At 37.1% G+C, this 17,698-nt stretch overlaps 1 protein-coding gene across 18 annotated transcripts in view; it reads left to right on the top strand.

The window, feature by feature from the left end:
• Positions 1-17,698, top strand: part of PBRM1 (polybromo 1) — a 115,106-nt gene that overhangs the window by 28,415 nt on the left and 68,993 nt on the right. For 17 of the 18 annotated variants that reach the window (XM_014792879.2, XM_014792881.2, XM_087431152.1 and 14 more), the window contains exons 8-12: positions 3,004-3,102; positions 5,874-5,959; positions 6,704-6,799; positions 7,452-7,543; positions 15,291-15,504. In XM_014792879.2, coding sequence (XP_014648365.1) covers positions 3,004-3,102; positions 5,874-5,959; positions 6,704-6,799; positions 7,452-7,543; positions 15,291-15,504 — 587 coding nt within the window. The remainder of the gene's footprint in view (positions 1-3,003; positions 3,103-5,873; positions 5,960-6,703; positions 6,800-7,451; positions 7,544-15,290; positions 15,505-17,698) is intronic. The other variant, XM_087431146.1, reaches the window with a different exon arrangement.

Here is a 17,698-nt window from a genome sequence, read left to right as displayed (position 1 = left end):
AAGAGGCAGCATAGCATCCCTTTTGCATTTTTTCTGTAGGGAGCGAAGCAGAATTCTCATTGGCATGGTAAATCTTGCTTTTAGGACAGAAATTAAAAATCATTGGTCATGAACATTTCTGATTGTGAAAGGTACATTGGCAGTAAAAGCTTTGTTGTTTATTTTTATCTGCTTCCAAATGTTTTGTTTTCCTTTTTTTTTTTCTTTTGGTGAGGAAGATCAGCCCTGAGCTAACATCTGATGCCAGTCCTCCTCTTTTTTTGCTGAGGAAGATTGGCCTGGGCTAACATCCGTGCCCATCTCCCTCTACTTTATATGGGACGCCACCACAGCATGGCTTGACAAGCGGTGCATTGGTGCACGCCCACGATCCAAACCTGCAAACCCTGGGTAGCCAAAGCAGAGCACGTGCATTTAACCACTGCACCACCGGGCCAGCCCCAGCTTCCAAATAGTTTTAAGATACTCAGAATAAAAGTTACCTATAAAAGATGTTAGAGTGTGAGGTCAGTGAAAATAGAGACTTTGTTCTCTTCGAGTGCACCTCCTCCCTGTATCTCCAGCAGTAATAGCAGCAACTAACACTCACGTAGACTTGCTAGGTGCCTCTCTGTTCTAAATGCTTTATACGTATTAGCTAATTAATTCTTGCAACAGCTCCATGAGGTAGATGCTCTTATTCCCATTTTACAGATGAGAAAACTGAAGCACAGAGATGGTTAGTCACATGCTCGAGTCATCAACTAGTAAGGAGAAGAGTTAGGATTTGAATCCAGACAGTCTGGCTCAGAGTCTGTGCTGTTAACCCCTACACTGTTACTGCCTCTCCCCAGAGTAGGTGCTCCATAAATATTAATTGAGTGGTTGAATGGCTGAGATCCAAAATTTGACGATCAGAGGTTATGGAAGATGTAGGGAGAAAGAGCTAAATTATACCAGAAATCTAGTTTTTAGAGTTGGGCTGATGTGGGTTATTTTTACTAGCCATGTCACTTTGGTCAGGTGACTTGCCTTCTTCCTCTGCTATACATTGAGTGTAGTGTATTACCTCTTTGCAGAGTTGTAGGGGTAAGTGATAACGTATGTGAAGCATCTCACAGAGCACCTATGGGATGTGGCCTTGGTCACTGTGAATTACTGATCCTCCCAGGGTAAAGAGGGTTTATCTATCCCAGTAGATAAAGCAAAAAAGGAAAATTTAATGTATACATAGCCTCATTGAGAAATGAGACTGAAAGCACACTGGTTTGCCAGGAGGGAGAAACTTCCTTGGCTTTAAATTCTTGGAGAGTAGTAAAGAGTAACAGTGTCGTAATTACTGGTACCATAGATACATTTTCACAGAATGTTAAAATACAGATTTCCTAATGTATCACCTGGTTTTTAAGGTAGTCCAATAGCTGCTGCTGAGAATGACTCAGTCTCCTGGAACCTAAATCCCTGGGGTTTCTAACATCTGTCTAGGGGGAAAATGTTTTCATAATACTGAAAATTAGATCAGATCTTTAAACACCTCTACCTCAGCCCCAATCTTTTCTCTGTGACTTCGCACCTCATCTTGTCCTTTATTCCTTCCAAAAGCCCCTCAGAAGTACCTCCTTTTGCCATCACCCTAATCAAGATCTTTGTCCTCTTATGTCTGAATTATTGTAAAAGTCTTTCCTACCTCTGATGAAAGGCTCTCTAGTCCTTTCTGCATATTGTTTCCTGATCTTAGCGTTCTTCCTGCTATTTTGCTGCCCAGAGACTCGTTAGTTGTTTTCTAATGCCTGCCGAAGCAAGTCACAGCTGCTTGTACCAGTTCAACAATAACCAACTCTAACTTAAGCAGAAAGGGAATCCATGAATTGTTGGGAAGGAAGGCTGGAGAACTAGCCTTAGGAAAATAGGCAGAACTCAGGGACATGGCACAGCTGGGGTCATGCACAGTCTCTTTGTGGTGCCATTGCTGTTACCATTGTCATTTGCCACTGTGGGCCCTGGACGCCCACTGCTCCACTCTCTGTATACTCTCCTGCAGGAGTTAGGAATGCATTCCTTCCATTCCCTTGCCATTGCCTTAGTCTCTCAAGACTCAAGTGTAAATTAGCTGCCCCATGGTTATTTCCCCTTGCCCTAGCTGCCAGGCTGCTGACAAAGCTACCCATCTGTCTACTTTGACCCTCTGTTATGGGAGGTAGGTCCCTCTCTACCACCTGTGCTGGAATTTCCTCCAAATAAAGAGGGTACTCAGATGTTGGGTATCTCCGCTTGGCAAATAACCAGCTGCTCTCCTTTGCCTGGCTCTGGATTCTGCCCCATTTATCTTTACCCTGCCTTTGCAGCCTGTACTTACGGTTCTATCCTTCCCCACCCTCCATTCCACTTAATTTGGTTTCCTCAGTCTCTCTAGTACATGTCTGTTCATTTCTGTGTCCTTCTCATTAGTCATGTGTCTTTTGCATAGTGTCTCCCTCCTTCCCTTCCTTTGTAAATTGAGGCAATTTTGAGTCTCCCTGGGTTATTTTGGATTGAGCGAGCTTTACGGTATGACAGCTCTAACATGGAGCCATAGTAGGTACTCACAAAATGTTTGCCCCTGTGCTAGACTGACTTTATTTTATCTGAAATGGTCTGTAAAACTAGAGGAGTCTTACTTCACACTATTAAGTCCACCTTAATTAGCATTCATGAAGCACTGAGAGTAGTTGACGCATAGTAAGCACTATGTGTTTGCTAAATAAAACAACTTTTACCTTTTATGATTTTTAAAAAAATTCTAAGTTGTTTTATGAGAATAGTGTAGCTTCTAGTTTTGTTATCTGTCTCAGAAACTTGTTTGTAAATGGACAACAGTAATAGTTTATAAAAGAGAAAATGACTTGACATATTGTTCACATGTGTACTTTCCAATAAGGTCTTGGAATATGGTGACAATTTAAAAATGTGTGGAGTTCTTTTGTTAAAGGTCATACAGATTAACTGTGAATAAGAGGAACTGCTATATTTTGTTGTTTACTATAGAATGGAAGCTACAAGAGTATTCATGCAATGGCCAAAGATATAGATCTCCTAGCAAAAAATGCCAAAACTTATAATGAGCCTGGTTCTCAAGTATTCAAGGTTAGTTTTTGTTGTTGTTGTTGTTGTTTGCATTAATAAGAGTAGATACCTTAATTTAGAACCAATAATTTTTATGTAACAAGTTTATCGAGATAAAATTCACATACCATACGTTTGACCCAAAGTGTACAATTGAGTGGCTTTTAGTATATTCACAAAGTTGTGAAGCCATCACCACAATCAATCAACAGTCACTTTCCATTTCCCCCCTAACCTCTGCAGCCCTAGACAACCACCAGTCTACTTTCTCTCTCTGTAAATTTGCCTGTTCTGGTCTGGACATTTCATATCAATGGAATCATGCAACATTTGGTTCTTTGTGACTGGTTTCTTTTACTTAGCATAGTGTTTTCAAGGTATTCATGTTGTAGCATGTGTCAGTACTTCATTTCTTTTTATTGGTGAATAATATTCCATTGTATGTGTATACCATGTTTTATTTATCCATTCATCAGTTGCTAGACGTTTGGGTTTCCAGGTTTAGCTGTTGTAAATAATGCTGCTTCATGGATAAGTTATGTGGACATATATTTTCATTTTTCTTGGGTATACATCTAGGAATGAAATTGCTAGGCCGCATGGTAACTATATATTTAACTTTTTGAGGAACTACCAAATTCCAAAGCAGCTGCACCATTTTACATTCCCACTAGCAATGTGTAAGTGTTATTTCTTCACATCCTCGCCAACAGTTGTTTTTTTGTTTTGGGGTTTTTTTTTCTGTCAGGAAGATTAGCCTTGAGCTAACGTCTGTTGCCAATCCTCCTCTTTTTACTGAGGAAGATTGGCCCTGTGCTAACATCCGTGCCCATCTTCCTCTACTTTATATGGGACGCCGCCACAGCATGGCTTGACAAGCAGTGCGTTGGTCCGCACCTAGGATCTGAACCCTCGAACCCCGGGCCGCCAAAGCAGAGCACATGAACTTAACCGCTAAGCCACCTGGCCGACCCCTGTTTTTGTTTTTATTACAGCCATCCCAGTGGGTATGAAGTAGTATCTCATTGTGATTTTGATTAGCATTTCCCTAATCATTAATGATAGTGAACATCTTTTCATGTGCTTATTAGCCATTTATATATCTTCTTTTTTTTTTTTTTTTTTTTATTTATTTATTTGTTTTTTCCCCCAAAGCCCCAGTAGATAGTTGTATGTCATAGCTGCACATCATTCTATTTGCTGTATGTGGGACGCGGCCTCAGCATGGCCGGAGAAGCGGTGCGTCGGTGCGCACCCAGGATCCGAACCCGGGCCGCCAGCAGCAGAGCGCGAGCACTTAACTGCTAAGCCACGGGGCCGGCCCCATATATATCTTCTTTAAAAATGTCTATTCAGATCCTTAGCCCATTTTTTAATTGGGTTACCTGTCTTTATATTGTTGAATTGTTAGAGTTCTTTATGTAGTCTGGACATTAGACTAGATATATGATTTACAAATATTTTCTCCCATTCAATGGATTGTGTTTTCACTTTCATGATAGTGTCCTTTGATGCACAAAAATTTTTAATTTTGTTAAGCCCAGTTTGTTTTTTCTTTAGTTGCTTGTGCTTTTAGTGTCTTATCTAAGAAACCACTGCCCAATCCAAGGCCATGAAGATTTACACCTGTGTTTTCTTCTAAGAATTGTATACTTTTAGCTTGTATATTTAGATCATTCCATTTTGAATTAATTTTACGTGAAGTAGATGTGAGGTAGGAGTCCATGTTCATTCTTTTACATGGGATATTCATTTATCCCAGTGCCTTATGTTGAAAAGACTGTTCTTTCCCCATTGAATTATCTTCGCATCTTTGTCAAAAGTCAGTTGACTATAGATGTATGTGTTTATTTCTGGATTGTTGGTTCTATTCCATTCGTCTCTATGTCTATCTTTATGCCAGACAAGGTTCGTTTTTTATCTGCTTTTTAGTTAAATATTGGTTTAGTCCCTGCATTTAAACTTCGTAAATATAAAAAGTATTCTATGTAGTATAATACACAATGTAAAATGACTGTTTCATTGCTTTGAAATTCCCTCCTAGAAGTTTTGTAGTCCTGTAATGAATAGTTGCTTGTAGAAATTTCTTGAATTAATAATATATCATTAGGAATTTAGCAAAGGATGCTCAGAAAATCTTTTGGGAGTAAAGTCATTTAGGCTTTCAGAATGCTGACTCAAATACAGTTGCTTTTGGTAGTTAACTTTAACTTTTATCTTTCATCTTTTAAGAAACTTTGAGTGAAAATCAGGAACGAACTATGAAGTCCTTATATTCTTAGTCCTTGATAGGGCATTTTAATAGTATAGTACCAATTATTTGTTGATGTAATTAAGAATTTTACTTTTTGGCCTGATTTTTTTTTCCCTAACTGAATTTTAGAGAGAAGGGAAACTGGATTTGATATATTAGTATGCTATTAATTTAAGCAAGTACATTCGTCCTAAATTTGTGTGCATAGACTTTAATCTTTGTTTCAATTTGTAGGTCAGTGTACACAGATAAAGTTCATTGTATTTTCACCCCTGTTTTTCCCTGTTCATGATTAGACCTTTGTGTGTTAATTGACTCAATTGTGAAAGAGCTAGGAGGCTTTTTAACTTACATTTAATTATGAAGATGTTTTAGGTGCTTGTGAAAAGGTTAGAGGATGCAGCTTTGTGGATATTGAATGAAAGCCTACTCCAGATGGAAGGAGAGCCATAAAAAGTGTCCAGTACATGATTGAGGGCATTTTAAACTGTCCTTTTTTTCTGTGCTTTTTCTAAGCCAACTAATTTTATCTTGACAGGATGCAAATTCTATTAAAAAAATATTTTATATGAAAAAGGCAGAAATTGAACATCATGAAATGGCTAAGTCAGGCCTTCGAATGAGGTAGGTTAAAAAAACGTCTAAGATCCTTATGCCTTTATTATTTGCCAAATTTTCTAGCTAGTGAAATCAATACAGTGCATATATATTGCATTCGAAGATTACGTTTACAGTTGATAATGTGATTCTGAAGGGGGATAACTCTTTACCCAGCCCCTTCACTGCAGCTGAAGGGGTTTATTTAAAAAGAAACAATTTGTTAGACTTAACACCCCTATATGCCTTCACTGCTTTATACGAATACAAATACACTTATAATGTATACTATATATAATAAACATATATGTAATATTATCTTTGTGTATAATAGATAGTAGTATATACTTAACATTTGTAGTAAGAGTATTTAGCCAGGTGTCAGGAGATCTAAAGTCTTATCCTGGCTTTTCCTTGTACTAGGACTAAGACTAAACAAGTCTTGCTTCTGGGATTCTATTTCCTCCTACCTGAAATGGAAAGGTTGAGTGGCTACTTTTGAAGCTTTCTTCTGACCCTGACATTTGCTTTGTTACCAGATCCTCTGGTCACTGCAGTGACCATAAGCTCTCTAGGACCAGCCCTGATCTGTTCTCTTCTGCATAGTCCCCAGGTTTTGGAACAAAGCCTGCTGCATAGTAGAGACTCAGAAATATTTGAGCATTTTTATTTAGAAAAGAAGAAGAAAATGGTTGTTCCCTGTTTTTTTTTACCCAGTATTCTGATTTCAGCTGTCAATTTTCTGAGTTTTTTTATCTTATCTCTGGATAGGACTTCATCAAATTTGGCTGCAGCCAGGCTGACAGGTCCTTCGCACAGTAAAGGCAGCCTTGGTGAAGAGAGAAATCCCACTAGCAAGTATTACCGGTGAGAGAGAGTGAGTGTGTTTAGTCTGAGAGCTGACCCATGTTTATGAGGATAGGCATGCTAGTGTTTGCTTGATGGCTATCTTGAAGTTATATTTTTGGGTATAGTTGGGTTGTTATGAGAATTTTTTACCAAATACTAAAAGGTTGAGGTGCTGTAGTAGGCCTGAACTTACCTCTGAGAAAATGCTTAAGCAGAAGTTGTTTACTGTTGCTTACTAAGCACTAGTCAGGAAGTGCTTGCTATTAACAGTAAAATGTGTGGTAAATACTAAAAGGTTTTATGTCCATAATAGAATTTGTGTTTATTGTAAAATATGAGCATCTTAGAAGAGAATTAACCAGTAATTATGAATGAATCTTTATTTTTCATGAAATAAGGAGTAGTCCTGCATTTAAATAAAAAGCAAATTGCATGTATCCTACTTTAGGCTTTCTACCACCACTCCCTCTTTTCTAAGAGAAAAGAAATTGGTTTTCTTGGCTAAGATTGATTATGAGGAATATGAAAAGTACAAAGATAAATTGAGGAGGCAGTTGAATGGAAATTCTTTTTCTTTGATGTGAATGCCTTAACAGTTCCTATTTCCTTTAAGTAACCAAATTATTATAACATCTTTCCCTGTCTTCTAATTGCTTGTTTTTCTTTGTAGTAATAAAAGAGCAGTCCAAGGGGGTCGTTTATCAGCAATTACCATGGCACTTCAGTATGGCTCAGAAAGTGAAGAGGATGCTGCTGTAGCTGGTAGGCATTAGGTTGTGACTAGTTAAATACATCCTCAGTGGATCCTTCTAGTTAAGAAAAGTTGCAGTGACTTTGGTCTGGCTGGGAGTTTGTTGAGTTTTGGAGTACATAACTTTCTGTTGTATTTTGATTGCACTCTTTGGTTGGCAAACTTATCAGAAGCGTATTGCTTTATTTTGTGTTAAAGCTTGTATCTGAGTAAATAAAATACTTCTGTAAAAACAATTGGTTTGATAGCCTTAGCAGATCCTGGTTTCAAACCTATGATGATAAATAGTGAGTACTAGTGACACCATCAGGAAATCCTAGGGAGACATTCACATTTTAGATTTCCAGGTCATTGGATTATATTTCTGCAGGCTATAATTTCTTCTCAGCTAGAGCTTATGATTTAAAGATAGATACAAATTATAGTTAGAGCAGCATGGTAAATTGTCACTTAAACAAGTTCAACAAAGGGCATTGGCCACTAAAAATCCATGTTAAAGTACACAGTTTGGTAAATAGCAACCTAAAGAACAGCCGTAGAGGTATGTTTGATTTCATTGTTTGTCTTTCTCTTAAGTGTGATATAATATTTTTTATTTTACTGTAGATACTTTTTATATGTAGAGATAAAATTTGTTTCATGAAATTATTCTGGTGTATTTTTGATTTTATCATTGTGTGACAGATTTTTCCAGCTGTATCTTATTTTTTACTAAATCTTCTATAGAAGTTTCATAATTACTATAGACTAAAGTATAAATTTAATTTTTTGATACTTATCTACAGAAGTAATTTCTTTTTACTTAAATCAGGCCTGGTTCTATCAAAAATTGAAAGAAAATTTATCTTTTTATTAGCTTTGTTTTTGGCTGACTATAAAAGTGACGCACACGTTATGTTTAGGTTTCCTTCTAACGTTTGATTACTTTATTACCCTTATAGTAGCATAACAAATTGAAGGAAAACCATACCATTTACAATATTCCTAAAAAGTATTTATTGCTTTTTTTCTAATAAATAGTACCTTTGTCACAAGAGGATTCTCATTTAGTAACCTCAGCTGTTAAGAAGACAAAGTAGATGCCAACCAACTTTGTAGGTAGTAGATCCTTCAGGCTGCTATTCAGAACCTGTTTATCCTTAAGTTAGTCAAGATTCTAATATATTTGGCTTCCTGCTCCTGGAAACAACTTAGGGGTAGGTACAGTGAAAATAGCAAAAATGGGATAACTGATGATCTTGGAGCGACAGGAAAAAGCCCGTGGAAAGAAGGCATGAGGCTTCAAAAAATATAGCCTGGCTTCTTGAGGTGATTTGTTTTAGAGAGAAGACACACTGTGCATCCCTGGGGGGGATGGGGAATGGGGTAGAGAAGAGCACCCATTTGTAGTCACTACAAGAACAGAAATAGGGTGGGGGATAGAATAAGAAAAATAGATAAAACTTTCAGTCCTCCCCTACCAAAACAAGACAAGGCAAAAAGAAACAGAAAAAGTGGGATAAATTGAAAGCATAAAGATGAGAGAAACAATTCCAAAAATTATATCAGAAATTACATCAGTGTTAATCGCCTAAATTTGCCAATTAAGACAGTTTCAGATTGGATTTTTAAAAAAATCAGGTTAGGGGCCAGCCTGGTGGCATAGTGGTTAAGTTCACACGCTCTACTTCAGCAGCCTGGGGTTCGCAGGTTCGAATCCCGGGCACAGATTGACACACTGCTCATCAAGCCATGCTGTGGCGGCATCTCACATGCAAAATAGAGGAAGATGGGCACAGATGTTAGCTTCCTCAGCAAAAAAAGGAAAATTGGCAACAGATTAGCTCAGGGCCAATCTTCCTCACCAAAAAAAAAAAAAAAAAACCCAGGTTATATGCTTGTTACAAGAGACACTTCTTAAATATCAACATGCAGGAAAGTTGAATGTAAAAGGATGGAAAAAGATATACTAGCCAAATAATCAAAGAGTAATTACATTAACTTCTGATAAAACAGACTTTGAAACAGAAAGCATTACCAAAGATAAAAAGAATTCACCTCATAGTGATAAAAGGTTTATTTCATCAGGAAGATAGGTTATAAAAGGGCTCAAAATATGTAAAACAAGCAGATGGAACTTCATGGGCACAGAACATGAACTACATGGGCACAGATGTAAAAACTTCATGGAGAAAGTGAAAACGTCGCCCTTAGGGTGGGAGCCCACTTCCCTCAGTTGCAAAATAAGCAACCAGAACGTCAATGAAGACAGAGAAGATTGCCTTCCTTACAACTGTATTAGTTTCCTTTGGCTGCTGAAATAAATTACTGCAAACTTAGTGACTTAAAACAACACAGATTTATTCTCTTCGGTTCTGGAGGTCAGAAGTCTAAATCAAGTTGTCAGCATGCCAGTGTTCCTTCTGGAGGCTCTAGGGGATAACCTTGCCTTTTCTAGTTTCTAGAGGCTACTTGTATTCCATGGCTCATGGCCCCTTCCTCTGTATTCAAATGCAGCAACTCCAGTCTCTGCATCTGTCATCCCAATTCCTTCATCCTTTGACCTTCTTGCCTGCCTCTTATAAGGACCTTTGTGATTCATTTAGTGTCAGGGATTAATCCAGGGTAATCTCCCAAACTCAAGATCCTTAACTTAATTACATCTGCAAAGTTGTTTTTGCTATATGGAGTAAGTCACAGGTTCTGTGGATTAGGACGTTTATATATTTGAGGGGCTATTATTCAGCCTACCACAACAAGATCAATATAACAGACAAGTATTCTCCAATTAGAGAATACATGTTCTTCCCAGGTTCATATGGAACATTTACAAAAATTGACCATGTACTTAGTCATGAAACAAATTTCAACAAATCTGAAAGCTCGAGTATTATGTAGACCATGTTTCTGACCACAGTGCAGCAGTGATAGCAATTAATAATGAAAGATAAAATTTTAAAACCCAGACATTTGGGAAATTTTAAATTTTCCCAAGTGTTTGGGTTTCTCTTTTTAAAGAAGAGAAATTAAATAGAAATTTAATTACTTGAAATTAAACAGTAGCAATAATGAAAATAATATGTATCAAAACAGTGGGGTGCAGCTAAATTGGTACTTTGGAAGGAAATTTATAGGTCTGAATGCTTCTATTTAGAAAGAAAAGCTGCTGAAAGAATGAACTAAGCATCCAACGTAAGTAAATAATAAGAGAATAAAAGCAGAGATGTTAGAAAAAAGAAGAAAGCTAAGAGCAGAAATTAATTCATTAGAAAGGAAACCTGTAATAGAAAAGATCAATAAAGTCAAAATATTTTTCTGTTAAACTATTAATAAAATAGGCAAATCTGTGGTGAGATTATCAAGAGAGAAATAGAAGGCACAAATAAAAAAGATCAGGGGGAAGAAGGAGCATACAGAGACTAAAAAGAGAATGTGTGAACAGTTTTGTGCAAATAAATTTGAAATTTTAGATGAAATGGGCAAATTCCTAGAAAATGATAAATGCTTAAAACTGATTCAAGAAAAGGCTAATTAGTCATATCACCATTAAAGCAATTAAATTATTAGTTACAAGTCACCAGGCCAAACATTCAAGGAACAGAATTATATATCAACTCCTGCAGAGAATAGAAAAAGAGCTCCCCAATTCGTTCTGTGAATCTGATATAACCTAAATATCAGAACGAAACAAAATATGTAGCTAGCAGTATATATAAAAGATAATACATGATAACATAGTTGGGTTTATTCCAGAATCACTAGTTCAGTTCAGCATTAGAAAAGACAAATGTGGGCCAGCCCGGTGGCATAGCGGTTAAGTGCACACACTCTACTTTGGTGGCCTGGGGTCCACAGGTTCGGTTCCCGGGCACGCACTGATGCACCGCTTGTCAAGGCATACTGTGGCGGCATCCCATATAAAGTAGAGGAAGATGGGCACGGATGTTAGCCCAGGGCCAATCTTCCTTGGCAAAAAGAGGAGGATTGGCATGGATGTTAGCTCAGGGCTGATCTTCCTCACCAAAAAAAAACAAAAGACAAGTGTCTCATTCACTGCATTAAAAGAGTAAAACCATATTATTGGCTCAGCAGATGTATTTAATAAATGCTTCAATTCCCATTCATGATAAAACTTAGCAAACTAGGAATAGAAGGGGATCTTTCCTAACTTGATAAAGGGCATCTCCATTTTTTAATGGAGAAATATTCACAGCATTCCCCTTATCATAAGAAACAAAGTAAGAATGTTGTTACTTCTTTTGGTCGAAGGACTAGTCGGCCTATAGTGGCAACAGTGGAGGTATAAGGATCAGAAAAGAAAGATTTATAAGGATTGCAGTTGATAAATTGTTTTTTGAGTTTTCTACTCAAAAGACTATACAGATAAATTATTAGAATTGATAAGAATAATGTGCTAGATATGAGGTCATTATACAAAAATCTGTTTCAAAATCAACGTGACACATCACATGAACAAAACAAAGAATAAAAACTACATGGTCATCTCAATAGACGCAGAGAAGGCATTTGACAAGATACAACATCCATTTATGATAAAAACTCTCAACAAAATGGGAATAGAAGGAAAGTACCTCAACATAATAAAGGCTATTTATGACAAACCCACAGCCAACATCATACTCAATGGGGAAAGACTGAAAGCCATTCCTCTGAGAACAGGAACGAGGCAGGGCTGCCCACTCTCGCCACTCCTGTTCAACATAGTACTGGAGGTTTTGGCCAGAGCAATTAGGCAAGAAAAAGGAATAAAAGGAATCCAAATAGGTAATAAAGAAATGAAACTCTCACTATTTGCAGATGACATGATTTTATATATAGAAAACCCTAAAGAATCCGTTGGAAAACTATTAGAAATAATCAACAACTACAGCAAAGTTGCAGGGTACAAAATCAATCTACAAAAATCAGTTGCATTTCTGTATGCTAATAATGAACTAACAGAAAGAGAGCTCAAAAAGATAATACCATTTACAATCGCATCAAAAAGAGTAAAATACCTAGGAATAAATCTTACCAAGGAGGTGAATGACCTATACAATGAGAACTACAAGACATTATTGAAAGAAATCAATGATGACATAAAGAAATGGAAAGATATCCCATGCACATGGAGTGGAAGAATAAACATAGTTAAAATGTCTATATTACCTAAAGCAATCTGCAGATTCAATGCAATCCCAATCAGAATCCCAATGACATTCTTCACAGAAAGAGAAAAAAGAATACTAAAATTTATATGGGGCAACAAAAGACCCCGAATAGCTAAAGCAATCCTAAGAAAAGAGAACAAAGCAGGAGGCATCACAATCCCTGACTTCAAAACATACTACAAAGCAATAGTAATCAAAACAGCATGGTACTGGTACAAAAACAGACACACAGATCAATGAAACAGAATTGAAAGCCCAGAAATAAAACCACACATATACGGACAGCTAATTTTCGACAAAGGTGCTAAGAACATACAAGGGAGAAGGGAAAGTCTCTTCAATAAATGGTGTTGGGAAAACTGGACAGCCACATGCAAAAGAATGAAAGTGGACCATCTGCTATCGCCAGTCACAAAAATTAACTCAAAGTGGATCAAAGACCTGAAGGTGAGATCTGAAACAATAAAACTCATAGAAGAAAATATAGGCAACACACTATTTGACATTGGTCATTAGGAATCTTTTCAGATGACATGCCTACCCAGACTAGGGAAACTAAAGAAAAAATAAACAAGTGGGACTTTATCAGATTAAAGAGCTTCTATAAGACAAACGAAACCAGAATCAAGATGAACAGACAACCCACCAGCTGGGAAAGAATATTTGCAAAACATACATCTGACAAGGCATTGATCTCCATAATATATAAAGAACTCACACAACTAAACAACCCCATCAAAAAATGGGCAGAGGAAATGAACAGACACTTCTCCAGAGAAGATATACAGATGGCCAATAGGCACATGAAAAGATGTTCAACGTCACTAATCATCAGGGAAATGCAAATCAAAACAACACTAAGATATAACCTCACGCCTGTTAGAATGGCTATAATCACCAAGACAAAAGACAACAAGTGTTGCAGAGGATGTGGAGAAACAGGAACCCTCATACACAGCTGGTGGGAATGCAAACTGGTGCAGCCTCTATGGAAAACAGTATGGAGATTCCTCAAAGAATTAAAAATAGAGATGCCCTATGATCCAGCCATCCCACTACTGGGAATCTATCCAACGAACCTGAAATCAACAATCCAAAGAGGCTTATGCACCCCTATGTTCATTGCAGCATTATTCACCATAGCCAAGAAGTGGAAGCAACCTAAGTGTCCCTCGACTGACGATTGGATTAAGAAAATGTGGTATATATATATACACAATGGAATACTACTCAGCCATAAAAAAAGACAAAATCGTCCCATTTGCAACAACATGGATGGGCCTGGAGTGTATTATGTTAAGTGAAATAAGCCAGAAAGAGAAAGACAAACACTGTATGATCTCACTCATATGTGGAATATAAACCAACACATGGACAGAGAAAACTGTATTGTGGTTACCAGGGGCAAGGGGGTGGGAGGTGGGCACAAGGGGTGAAGGGAGTCATATGTATGGTGATGGACAAACAAAAATGTACAACGCAAAATTTCACAATGTTAAAAACTATTAAAACATCAATTAAAAAAAAAAGACAACTGAAAAAAAAAGAAAATGTTTCACTTCTGGAATCAACCACAAAAATAAAGTGTAATTTTTTAAAAGATACAGTTTACAGTAGCAACAAAACATATATTTAGGTATAAGTCCAACAAAAGGTGTGCACGCTCTTTATGGAAAAGATCAGAGATAGTGAGTCAGAAAAGACTAGTTTCAAATCCTGTCTTTGCTTCTGGCTCCATGACTCTAGATCCAAATCCCTTCTGGACTAATTTACAAGCTGGCTGACCTTGGGCAGGTCATCAGCCTCTCATGTCTAGTTTTATCATTTGGAAAGGAAATAACAGTACCTCTTCCGTGTCATGGTGTTAGGATTACATGAGGCTGGTGCTTGTCAAGCTCTTAGCACATAGCTAAGTACTTAATAAATGACTGTCTTTCTTACCTGGGAGCACATAGTGATTTTGGTTATCCTGATCCATCAAGAAAAATTTAAATTATGGTAATTATACACTGTTTAAGAATTCTGGGAAATGAGTAATATGTTTTAACATGTTTTGTATTTCTATAAAAAGGATTACATGATTTGTTTGTTTGGGTGTTTTTGTGATTAGGTTCTACCTAAAAATTCCCTCAATAAGGGAAGGCATCATTCCTAAGGGATGCTATAGATCATTGGGGCAAAGTCACAGAGACTTAAGGCTAAATCAAGTCTGCCAGCATTGGCCCAGTCTACATTTATACTATCCTAAACTACATGCTACTGCTTTAGTTCCAAGATGTGTGAATGGCTACGTGCTCTTTTTCTTGGCCAACCAAGCACACATAGCAAGGAGTCTCTGAAGAAAGCACATTTAAAAAAGAGAAACTATTTTGTAATCTTTTAAAAACAGTATAACTTTTATTATGTAATATTCTATTTCTATTAACATTTCTCTAAGTAAACCTATAATTATATTTGGCGTTATTAACGTTATCTTTAATGAAGGCTAGAGACTATTGTTTTAAAATAAGTATTCTCAAACATATATAGCTTAATCTGGAAGATTGTTAAAAGAGCTTTAAAGTATGGTTGTTTCTTCCCCTTGTATATACCTTTTTTGTTTTTCCAGCAGCACGTTATGAAGAAGGAGAGTCGGAAGCAGAGAGCATTACTTCATTTATGGATGTTTCAAATCCTTTTTATCAGCTTTATGACACAGTTAGGAGCTGTCGGAATAACCAAGGGCAGCTAATAGCTGAACCTTTTTTCCATTTACCTTCAAAGAAAAAATACCCTGATTATTATCAGCAAATTAAAATGCCCATATCGCTACAACAGATCAGGTAAGATGTTTCTTCATTACTCAACATAAATCCATTTTCTTGTGGTGGAACCTGCGCATATATCTTCCTCCCTAAAAATGGATAAGGATATTAAAGGTGAAAATGTTTTTCACATGTTAAGAGTTTGCTTAAATATCATTCCTATATGAAAAGTGAGAAATAAATTTGATTAAATACAAATGATATTCTTTGTACTGCAATAGAGCCAAGAGGCAAATAAAAAAAAGGTGTTCTAGCTAGGCGTTTGTGTGTCAGATTATGGATTATAAAAAATCATGGAGGGCCGGCCCCGTGGCTTAGCGGTTAAGTGCGCACGCTCCGCTGCTGGCGGCCCGGGTTTGGATCCCGGGTGCGCACTGACGCATCGCTTCTCCCGCCATGCTGAGGCCGTGTCCCACATACAGCAACTAGAAGGATGTGCAGCTATGACATACAACTATCTACTAGGGCTTTGGGGGAAAAAATAAATAAATAAAATTAAAAAAACAAAAAAATCATGGAGTTCACTAAAATTTAAGTGTTCGTTTTCTTATAACTGAGCAAAATACAAAAATATTTCTGCCTATACCTTTTATTGATATTTTAATTACAACAATTTGTCTGTATTTGAATTTTGTATCTGTTGTTGAACCTCTAGAATAAACATAGTCAGCTCTTAGAGAATTCATTAGCTGAAACAATACCTGAGAGATGGTTTGTCTTGGTTTCCCTTTTCTGTATAGAAAATGTTAAAATGATCATTGGGAATTCAGCCAGACAAAATACTTAAACCACCACAGTATCATTAAAAATAGTAGGAAATAAGTAATATTATAAAATATGATGTTTTGTAACTCCTACAGTGTGGGTTAGGTTTTTCAGTATACCCAGATAGAGGCAAGAAGCAAGTAAAAATATCTTGACTGAGCAAGGTCAGAGTAAGCTGGTATTTACATGGTGTTTTCATGGCAGATAACTAACCTTCCAAACAGTAGAAATTAAGATTCTTGTACTTGCTAGATTCTAGGAAATAAGGTTGGCTAACCATGTGTGTTTCATGATTTTGCATGTAACTTCTGTTTTCATCATTTGGTCAGTAAGATTTATGATGTTTTTATTTAACCCAAACTTTGGAGGTTTTGTACACAAGTAGGATATACAAAAATCAGTTTATTTGGCACTCTTCAAATGACATGGAAATTAAGGCTGCCATTCATTAAGAAAACAGCTTAGAAATTCGTCTTTTTCTTGGAAAAGAAATATCAGTCTTATAGATATTGAGAGGTTCCCTTTTAATTGAACAATTTTGTCCTTAGTTTCTTTTCTCCTTCAGTCTTTTCTTTTTATTCAAACAGTCTAATTAATTAGTTTAGTTCTAAAGAAGACAAATCCTCAGCTAGCTCAGGCACCTGCCTACATCCTTCTTCCAAGTTAGAATTTTCTGATATAAGCCTTGCTTTGTTAAGTCAATAATTCTTCACCTTTCCCTCCTTTTTAAATATACTTTGACAGTTGTCTGGCACACAGGTAGGGGAATGTGAGAAATAGAGAAGTGGCTGAGACCTAGTTGGTAGCACCCTAGAGTTCTGAAGGGTCAACTTGTAGGATGTCGAATCTACCTCCTTTCCAAGGACACATGCTTAGCCAGTGGTGCCTGGCAGGAGCTGGGCTACCTTCCATTGTGCTCTACATCAGAGCAACAGGGAAATCTAGAGCAGTGCTGTCTAGTAGACTTTCTGTGATGGTGGAAGTGTTATTTTATCTGTGCTGTACAATATGGTAGCCACTAGTCACATGTGACTGTTGAGCACTTGAATGTGGCTAGTGCAACTAAGGAACTAGATTTTAGATTTTATTTAATTTTGATTTAAATAGCCACATTTGTAGGCAGAAGGAAGATAGTTGAGTGTCATCAAAAGCAACAAATAGAGTGGACAGGAGCTAGACAGTGTGGCTCTATATGCCACCTTCTACTGTACTGGGGCTTGTCATCCTCATCTTTTATTTCCCATTCTGCCCTTCGCCCCTCCCACTATCCTTGACTAGTATCAGTATGATAAATATCTGCAGATTTATTATGGGCTGTCATTTACAAGTTTGGGTTTTCTGTCTGTTCTTTGTGGGTGTTGAGAATACCCAGCATATTACCATTGGAGTTGGCAGGATTAAGTCTGAGGCTGTAATTTAAACTCTCGGTGCTAGTTATGTAAGCGAG

This window comes from Ceratotherium simum, chromosome 5 (assembly GCF_057802395.1).
Source record: "Ceratotherium simum simum isolate JZ-2026a chromosome 5, ASM5780239v1, whole genome shotgun sequence".
NCBI classification, from domain to species: domain Eukaryota; kingdom Metazoa; phylum Chordata; class Mammalia; order Perissodactyla; family Rhinocerotidae; genus Ceratotherium; species Ceratotherium simum.
Note: the sequence above shows the minus strand (reverse complement) of the source record. Positions and strands in the feature narration are given on the sequence as shown.